The sequence below is a fragment of the Phoxinus phoxinus genome (assembly GCF_949152265.1).
Source record: "Phoxinus phoxinus genome assembly, chromosome: 4".
In the NCBI taxonomy this organism is placed as follows: Eukaryota; Metazoa; Chordata; class Actinopteri; order Cypriniformes; family Leuciscidae; genus Phoxinus; species Phoxinus phoxinus.
In genome coordinates this window covers 27,136,434-27,147,147 of record NC_136879.1, presented here as the reverse complement: position 1 = coordinate 27,147,147, position 10,714 = coordinate 27,136,434, and the positions used below count along the sequence as shown (strand labels likewise).

The 10,714-nt window shown below is 34.9% G+C and overlaps 1 protein-coding gene and 1 long non-coding RNA gene across 2 annotated transcripts in view; both read right to left on the bottom strand.

Annotated features, from left to right (window-relative positions):
• Window positions 1-830: 830 nt before the first annotated feature.
• On the bottom strand, window positions 831-4,720 carry LOC306997239. Its single transcript, XR_013797317.1, has 3 exons — window positions 4,534-4,720; window positions 3,337-3,512; window positions 831-1,818 (listed from the first exon to the last, which is right to left on the bottom strand). It is a non-coding gene; the product is annotated as an uncharacterized lncRNA (long non-coding RNA).
• A 427-nt stretch (window positions 4,721-5,147) lies between these two features.
• The window catches only part of rpa1 (replication protein A1), a 36,578-nt gene continuing 31,011 nt past the window's right edge, over window positions 5,148-10,714 (bottom strand). The window contains exon 17 of the mRNA XM_079608907.1: window positions 5,148-5,804. Within this exon, the coding sequence (XP_079465033.1) occupies window positions 5,700-5,804 (105 nt within the window). The 3' untranslated portion in view covers window positions 5,148-5,699. The remainder of the gene's footprint in view (window positions 5,805-10,714) is intronic.

Here is a 10,714-nt window from a genome sequence, read left to right as displayed (position 1 = left end):
CAATAGAAAACAAAAACACTATCTAGAGCCTAATCCAATTACAGAAGAGAACAGGAGAGGAGTCACAATGTCATTTGTATCTACAAATTCAATCTCAGACACTTTTTCGCAGGATACGCAGCCGGTTTTCTTTTTATCTCAACAATTATAAAAAAGCATCTGCCTTGCACCTGCCAACCACATAACTGTCTGTGGAATTCTCAAAATCTAATTGAAAGGACAGGACAATATAACTAACTTACTCTAACAGCAGAATGTTTTGTGTTGATGTGTGCATCTCAAACCCTGCTCAGACTATAATGCCTTGGTTAAGTCTTACTGACACCCGCTTTCTCTCTCTCTCTCTCCGATTCCTCTTCTCCAAGCCTCCGCATCTGCAGCAGGCCCATGAATCTTAAGTGAGACGCCCACATACTGCTCTCCCCTCTCCATTCATTACAATTATGGTCTCCCATCTGAAGGCTATCTCTGCGTTTGTCTCGGGCATGCTGCCATCATCAGTACTGCTGCTTTACAGTCTGTTTAAGAGTCAAACCACATGAACGCACAAACAGAGACAACCACTTCCAAAACACCTGATGCTAGTCGCATCAGTTTTATGCCACTAGTGACACCACACTATGGAAGCCAGATTCCACCTCAGAGTAAAAAATAGAAGAGGAATGTTAATAAATAATAAAATAAAATAAAATAAAATGTCAGTTTTGCCTTTAAAAAATAAAAGAGGAAAGTTAAATAAAATAAAACAAAATAATAATAAAATTAAAATTAAAATGCCGCTAGTGGCACCAAACTATGGAAGCCAGTTTCAACTCAAAAATGGTCAAATAAATAAAATAAAATAAAAACATAAATAAATGAAAAAGTAAATAAATAAATGAAAAGTAAATTAATAAATGACTACAACTAAATAAATTATAACATTAATTAATACAAAATAAATACAAGAAACAGTCACTCTGTGAGATATAAATTCAGTTTCAAGAAATAGCCACATTGTGAAAAGTAATTATGAGAAATAAATATGTAATTTGTGAGATGTAAAGTCACTTACATCTTATCAAAAGTTGCAGTTATGATATACAAAGTTGCAATTACCTTTATTATATTTTTTTAAACTTGGTTTGTAGGATTACTTACTGGTACACACATTAAACTGGGATGGGAGAACATATTTTAACAGTAGCCTACAAAAACACAAATTTCACCTTTAAGGGAAGGCAAGTGCAAAGATGCCATTCGCTGATTTCCCACAACGCCCTTCACAGTTAAAGGGATAGTTCACCCAAAAATGAAAATTCTGTCATCATTTACTCACCCTAAAGTTGTTCCAAACCTGTATGAATTTCTTTCTTGAACTATTCCTTTAAAGTCAGAGCTTGGTGCAGAAGGTGTGTGCATCAACTTCATTTGACAGAATGAACACATTTGGCGCACTATCTGTGCCTCTCAGCCTTGTCACAATAAGCAGGGCTAGACCACTGCAAGCCTAAAAGATCATCTTCATCGCTCCCCTGAGCCAAATCAGGGCGGAAGGCCTCAGCGCAATGCAAAAACACAACTCCAAGCAAGCAGGCAACGGGCATCTTCATTACCACACACATCTTCCTTTATCTGCCGTTCTGAAACCTGTCAAGAGCCCATTCGTAGTCTGGGTAATAGCAGAGCGCATCTCTCTCCACGGAGTCTACGATAATCCTCCTGCAGAAACTTCTCCACCACTCGCTTCTCAGCTGTTATCACTTCAGCGGATTTAGAAGACTTTTCATGGTGTTTAGATTCTGTTAAGTGCAGCTGACAAACCGTTTATCTATTTGGCTTCATCAGGAGATGTCACAGACGAATACAAACATGAAAGAACAATATAATGGTGCAAAATGGTTAGAGATTCTGCCAAAAAAATTCAAATACAATGTAAAAAAGATGTAGACTGATATAACATTTTTATTTCAGTTTATTAGTTCATTTTATTTATTAATTATCTCATGTAATGAATCATTATTTTAACGTTGTATTTGTGTATATTGAGGTAATGTGCCTTTCTTTACTGTTTTCCCCTTTGCAATTGAATTGTCATATTAACTATTGTGCACAATCAGAAATGTTCAAATATAAATGTAGAGAAAGGTAGATTAATGCAGAAGGATAAAAATATCTTTATTTATTAAGTTATTTTATTCATTAATTGTATTTATTGTTTTATTAGTGTTTTATATTTTCATGAGGTATTTCAATTGTCATTATATTTGAACTTAATTTATTGTGCACAATTAAAAAATAAATGCTTTTATCCACACCACGCTTGAATACAAATTAGAGAAATACAAATTAGAGAAATACAAACAATGCCAATTTTCCATTTTAAATTATTGTTTGATGTTCATACTAATGTTTATGCATGTTAAATTCATAGCCTAATGAGTCAATTAAATAAAATACTCTGAAAGCATAATGATCTTAAGGCGAGACACTACAGGGAAAAACACTGTTTTTGTTTTTTTATTCTGTATCTTTTATTTTTTATCATTATATTATGAGATTTGGGGATTTTCATAAAGTTTTTTTAGACTAGTGGAAAGAAAACATTCAAAATACAGTTTTAAGTGTATTTTTTTTTATAGCACTTTATCTATTTGCGTCTGCAGATTTAATTTACAGTACATATCTTTAAAGGCTGTTTTCTCAAAATGAGTTTTTTCTCCTGCACTGAGTCAGAAATCTCCACTCCAGTAGCATTTACATACACCAAACTTCACAGTTTTATGCATATCTATATCCTGAAGGTTTTTGCAGAGGGGTTTGTTCATATTTGCCTGGTTTTATACATTTTATACGTAGGCCTACATTTTTTTTTTAAATCTCCAAAATCCCCTCAGTAAAAATCTTTGACTATGTCAACACAATGAAATAAGAATTTTGAACCTGGCTTTATCCAATGTTAAAATATTTGTTCTAGAAATGTATGCAAATATGTGTATATTTATTTAGATAATGCCTCATTTGCATATTTAAACAGAACATTTCAGAAAACTCGAATAAATTTTTTTTTCGCAATTATTAATGTAATCAATCACCTGGGGAAGCATGGTGATATCTATTAATTTATTTATTTGTTTTATTCAGTGTCTTGCCTTTTGTTTCCACAATGGCACTATCTAGATTAACAGTAGCTTAGATGCTAGTCTTTAAATGCATGAATGTTTCGCCAATTATTATTACATATTGTGGTCTTTAGCGAACCAGATCTACATCTAACACCGATTAATGAATATCTACCTGTCGCGATAATGTAAAACTCACAATTACAGAAAAATAAAATAAAGCATATTTTTTTACCTTTTGGAGATTGGAAGGGTTCATATTGAGCAGATGTTTTATACCATCATCACTGTAATCGTCAGATGTTATTTTACAGTACATTAAGCATCTGGCTCATATTCTCCATCTCATACATATTCTCAAAACTTATTTCAAGTTTTGCTGATGATGCTTCCTCTTCTTTTGTTTTCTGCCTGCGGTAACAATGAGAGAAAGTTCACTTCATCATTGTGTATGACATTGTCACCTTGTGGAATAAAGCTGAATTGCACTTATTCAGTCATTGTGCAGAAAGAAAGGTCTTTACACTGTCACATCTCAGATTGGTAGCGACCCTATACAATTTTTACACAAAAATGAATGGGAAAATGGGAATTGTATAATTTTTCTTGTTATATTGTTTATAATTAATTGATTGAGTAATACTAATAAGGTTGATGTCTAACTTAAAAAAATAAAAAATATGAGAGGGTAGTGAATGACATCCGGGGTCACAAAAGACCCAATGTAAGCGTTTAAGGGTTAAAACTGTTCTTGTCAGCCTTAGGAATATAAACGCAACTGGGAATTCAATTCTTAAATTGTAATGTGAAGAAACACAAGCTCAGTACCACTTTACCAGTACAAAGTTATTGGATTTGAATGGAATACACAGACTTCAGATGGAAATATTCATAATATTGACTGAAGTGAGTTCAATATCACATAAAAAAAGAGAAATTAAGCCATATTTTAATGCTGTTCTTAATAGCCAGGGGCAAACACAGAGGCGCAGACTTGCACCGTGTGCGCCCGCCTCCATCCCAAGCCTGGACTTGCCCTGAGGCTCTTAAACAAAATACATATCGCTCATTATGTCTCTATGCCTCACGAAAAAGAAGTTCCATTAATACGAAGCATTAAGTGATGCTATGGATGCAGTTTTTACTCAAAAGTCTTTAAATAGTGCGCAAGTCGCCGTGGCGCTCGCTACTCTCCTTGCGCAGATTGTTACACGTGAATAACAGGAATGAATATGAGCGGGAGTATTCACAAACAGATTTGTCAATTAGACCTTTAGAACAGGAATAAAACCACAAATAATACCACTAAAAACTACAAATCACAGCAGGCTGGTGAAGGATGTGCCAAGGTGAGGTGACGAAGAAAGAAAAAAAGGATAAAAGGAAAACAGGCTGTTTGGCCTTCACGTCGGGTACAACAAAGTAACGTTACCTCTGATGTTAACAGTGAGCCAGAGCGATGTTTATGTTGTGTTGTTTGCTGCTGGGGGATTTCACCAGAGCAGGTTACCATCAGACAGCTATAGACAGACAGAAACAGGCCTTTTTAGAGACGTCTTGTCGCCAAATAAGAGATTTTGTATTCATGAGATGCAATTGGAGGAAAAAACATGTCTTACTGCTGCTCCCCTCAGAAAGTCCAGAGAACCAGACTTTAAGAGACAGACCATGAAACACGATCTTCCAACAATACAGGTGAACGGCAGCCACATTTAGAAGGCAACACTTTATAAAGCGAGTTTATGTTAATACTGAAAGTGTTTGTGCTGTAAAATCTGTCTCAAAATGCTTTTAGGTGCGGTTACATTAGTAACATTTTGGTGTGTGTGTGTGTGTGGAGGGGGGTGGGCATGCATAAAGTGCAGCTCATATAGAAGTCACTTTCAAAACAAGTGGGTTGCTGTTGGCAAATGCATGGGAAGATAGTTAGCCTGTGCACAAAATTTACAATAGTGTGGATACCCTGAAAATTCAGAACGTAAAAACTCCCAACCCATTTTATGAAGCAGAAAATTCAGAACGTAAAATAAAGCCACACAAATAGACTCGAGAACACAAACAGCTTTATTACTTGTACAATAGAATTAGCAGAGACATACAGTGTATCTCTATATAAATACAGTGTGCATTGTAAGCACACGACTATGAATAGGCTTATCAAGGTTATGCAGGTTAGGTCCAGGCATTCTTACACAAAAACAGGGGTTGTACTTTCCTCTAGCCAACCTAAGATCACAGCAGCTGACCTCTGAATGTACACTGATCTATAATTCTCCAAACTCCAAGTCCATTTCTTTTTCCATTTGTCTCCTACAGTCCCACCTCTACTTTATCACAAACCGCATCAGCATTTAAACTTCAGGGCCTTTTCAATCAGTCCGTTCTGGGGGACAACTGCACATGCTAATCTGGTCCTGCAGCATTTTAAAAAATGAAATAAGTTTTTTTTTTTTGTGAAATTAAATGGTAGAAATACAAAAATGGGGAAAAACAGCAATAGAAAACAAAAAAACAAATTAGTACACACGATACTGTAAGAAACTCAAAAAAGCCACACAATGTCTGTGGGATTTGATCTATGTAACTATAGCAGATCTTCTACTGTGCAGCCATCTTCCTTATGTTGATGATCAGCCGTTTGCTGTATTCTCGGTGGTCCACAGGCTTGACATCCACCACTGTCACTTTAATGCGAGATTCATCCTATGAAGACAAAACAAAAGGGATTACAATCCATGTCCCCAAATTTTCCACACTCAATCCCACCCAAGCGTAGTTGTAAGTAGGGATGTCCTGATCGAGTTTGTGCCCTCAATTCGATCCGAGTCATTGAATATTGAGTAGGCACCGATATTAAAATTTTGTCCGATACCGGCAACAGATAATTATATAATAATCCATTATTTATCAGCTTTATTATATAGGCCAAATTTTCTTATCGGGCCGATAACGATAATATTAAAGATGAACGTGTATCGGCCGATACCGATATGGTGGCCTATATATCGTGCATCTCTAATATTGACTATCTGCAAATACAGAGTCCCGATCCGATACTTGTATTTTCTTAGTGCGTGGTGTACACTTCAAGTATACACAGGGATGTGTAGAGAGTATCTCAGGGGCAAGGGCTCAAATGTAAATAAGGGCAATCTATCACTATGGGGTCATTTCAATATAACAATTATTACAACAGTAATTATATTTAAAGGTCTATATTATATTATTCTAATAATAAGATATATATATATATATATATATATATATATATATATATATATATATATATATATATATATACACTGTAATTGGTAGATGGTAAACTGTTTACGATGTAGACATTGTAAACAGACCGTGTGGTCACAACTGTGAATAATATGAAACTGCTGATATTAGCGCTTTGGGTTTTAGAAAAGCGCATTACAAATAAAATGTATTATTATTATTATAAAATTATTGTAATTTATTTGAACAATAAGCAAAATTGCTAATATATATATATATATATATATATATATATATATATATATATATATATATATATATATATATATATATATATATAAAAAACGTGGATTTAAGATTAGAAAGCATGAAGCTCGCGTTGCCAGAATGCCAGTCTGTGAACCAATGGCTGCACGACACCTGCATGACAGCTGGCGTAAAATAAATGATCTGGCTTAAGATAGCCGGAATGGCTCAGTTAAATAAATGCTTGATCGGCCCCGATACCAATCCTTGAGATAGGCTCGGGACATCCCTAGTTGTAAGCTCTCTCAGGGGAGCAAATGTTTTCAGTTTGAATATGATTTATGAAGCAAGTAGAAAAAGCTGAGATTTACAAGTAAAAAGACTACACTTTTGCAAAAATGATGAGCATCTTCGAACAACCCCTGTGGAAATTCCTATCACCATTTGTTTAACCTAAAAACCTATTTAGCCACAACTGCAGGCATTAAACATCTTTAAATGTGAGACAGAGAGGGCAGACTAAAAGCAAATCTCCCATACATTAATAAGCTTTAATAACCTCATTCTCATTAAAACCCATAGGATACAGAAATAATCAAATGACATGAACCTGAATAAGAAGCATTTAAAAGATTTTGTTGTTTTGGCATTTTAGAACTAGGGTTAGCACAAGCTTTATTGCTGAAAGCAGATGATGGGCAAAAATACAATCCACTGCCTGTATTTTAGCAACCTTGAAATAGTCAGATGTATTGCGATACGATACATATTGAGATGTATTACAATACTTTTATTAAAAATCAAAAAATTTAAAAAGAATAGAGCTGAAAATGCAACTTGCTGTGTACCACCTGAGGTATTCTGGTATGTGTATCACATTATATTTATAACTCAGCAGAAAAATAAAAACTTCCATTCCAATTCATTAGCAAAGCTATTTGCATTGCAGTGTCACTGCACACTCACAGTGAACACACTGAAATGTATGAAGTGCATAATGCGTCACTGAACACTTTTACTAAAAATGTGGATGCAACAATATTTGTAAAACTGTAGTATGTTATAAATAAATTAAGTGCATTAAGTAAACATTCATAAAACTGAAATAGTCAGTATGCTTAATATTCAACAATATTATTGATCTGCCTGCATTGACACCATTGTATGAGAACTGAGCTGATCGATGACATCACTGTGTCATCCAGAGCTGCTGTATAGATAAACTAAATTAATAATTAATGATTTTTGCAACCTAAATGAATCAAGTACTTCAAGAGCTAAAGTTACTCTAAAGCCTAAACAAACTTTTAGTGGTAGTGGTTTCTGTTCTGTAAAAAGCACTATATAAATAAGGTTACTTGACTATGCTGTAAACAATTTTTTTGATATTTGATTTTGATCTGCGTGTCGGGGTCACATAGCGCGCGTTTTAACCACTCTATTCGGCCGCAAAGCCTTCCAAACGAAACGCACCACTGACTCCTTTATCTTCTTTGCACGAGCTGAGGTAGACTGAAGCTTGGTGTTATTATCCAGTGTAGTTTGCCTTCAATCAACAGATTTCGGCTGAGGTTGCAGTGCCGCCATTTCATCTGTGTGTGTCTTAAGTGATAACGCAAGTTGGTTATTTCCTGAATAGTATAGTGTTGGCCTGGCAAAGCTTACAAACGGTATTTGTTTTATCGGTTACACTTTATGTTCACACTTCTACCCTCAGGACGGAGGTACAGAAGTGTGAAATGCAGGACTTCCAGACTTAAGAACTCTTTTTTCCCCTCTGCCATCAGACTCCTAAACAGCTGATAGGAGTATGTTGAAACTATTATTTTATATAGAACTGCACTACCTCATTTTAAATTTTTAGCTTTTTATTGCTCTTATTAAGAAATGCACTTAACATTATTGCCTTCATTGCTTTTACTGTTCACTTTGTGTATTTTTGTTGTATGATATTGTATTTATTGGATGACATTTGGTGTGGAACGGCAAAGTAAGCATTTCATTGTGCAGGGAAACTATGTTTTCTGTCTGTGCATATGACAATAAACTCTTTGAACTTTGAACTTTGATTTCGATAGTCCACTTTAGACATTCTACTAACTATAAGTAACTTTTCAACTGCATGTCAACTAACTCTCATAAGAGTATTATAGTAGGCTGTAGTAGACTGTCAGTAGACTGTCAGTAGACTGTTAGGTTAGGTGTTAGGGTTCGGGTTAGGAGAATAAGTTGACTTGTAGTTGCCAAGTTACTTAGTCAATTGTATGTCTGTTGGGTAGCATCAAAATAAGGTATTTATTTACATACATTACAGATATTAAGCAGACATTCTACTAATCCTCTAATGACAGTCAGTTGACATTTAGCTGCAAAGTTACTTATAGCTAGTAAAATGTCTAAAGTGGACTATCGAAATAAAGTGATACCGTTTGATCTTATTCATTACACCCTGACTTATTTTAATAACTAAGTGTACCCACACATCGGCTCTGCAAGCTGGAGGCGCTCCAATATCACCATGCTCGCTCCCGCTTGCTTCTGAGACATTGGCTGTATGAATGTATATGACGGGCGACTGTAAGCGTTGTAGACAGCGAGTCAGCGATCTACAGGAACTGAGGTGGTCGTTTGACACACAGAGATTTGATGAAATGTTAACGTCATTTTAAATACGTTTAAAACAGGATTTTGTTTTCAAAGTATCGATATTATTGGACAGCCCTAAACCCTAAAATATTTTTCAGAGATGGCCATATCTTCCCAGAAACCTTACCAGACAGACATTCCTATGCAAATCCACATGATGAAGACTGGATTGAGAGGCAGGAAAATACTAAATACTATTTTGGGTTCATGTGGGTTCACTGATTTAATTTACTAATTCCATAAAGTCTGCAGAAAAAAAATTCACACACCTACGGGATTCGCAATACACACAAATTTGTTCTGACATTCGGGTTATTCTAAATAATAATAGTAATTATCAAAACGCACCCCACACAAGTCATTTATATATAATTTTTTGGTAACACTTTACAATATGGTGCATTAGTTAACATTAGTTCATGTATTACGTAACATGAACTAACCATGAGCAATACATTTGTTACTGTTTTTGTTAATCTTTGCTAACGTTAGTTAATAAAGATACAGCTGCTCATTGTTAGTTCACAGTGCATTAACTAATGTTAACAAGATTTTAATATAGTAGTAAATGTTGAAATTAATATTAACAAATATTAATAAAGGCTGTATACGTGCAGTTAACAAATGAAGTTAACAAATGTTAACAAACGAACCTTATTGTAAAGTGTTACCATTTTTTTTATTTTCTATACAATTATACATTGATCTTGATTAATAATTTCCACTAATTTTCCAGGTTTGATAGTTCTAACCAGGTTTTTAATACTCCAAACAATCTCATGTCTGTATCTGGAGAAACTCCTAAATCGTATAAAATCCATATTTTTTATACACCTAAGTTAAAGGTGACCTTCACGAGTGCTGACTTTGGCCTTGTATTCTGGTTTTATTACCTGAACATGCAATTTTACGATCTCCAGCAATGTGATGGCTGTGAAATTTGGATACTGATACAGCATTTCAGACGCATACTAATTTCCCTGCAGAGTAATAAATCGCATTACATAAAGACCGACTGCAGCTCCGCTATATGTCTAACTCGATTAAAGAAATAAGCTAGCCAATTTAAGGCTATACATTATATGTAGTTAATATGGAATGTTAAAATTAAGTTGATTTGAAATTTGAGAAGTAACATGAATATCAACTCAGATTATCAGAAGGAAAAAAAGGTGATGGAAAAGAAAATGGCCCCGAGATGTTCTTTGCATTGGGTTTTGTGACCAGGTGTGTTTAAGGAAGGCAAATGAAGTAGGTGGGGGTTTTTGGCTTCAGGTTCACAGAAACAACACAAACATCCTTAATATTCACAGCTAATCTGTCAATGGAGTTCTTACACAGATCGTGTGTAGCACGTCATGCGGAGAAAGAACAAGGCACAGAGCAATTTTCATCAGCAGCGCTGTGATGGACGGGGTGGCAGAGATGCTGTGTCAATTTACATAAATCTCAATCACATCAAAGGTGCGAAAAACATGGATATATACACGTTTTGT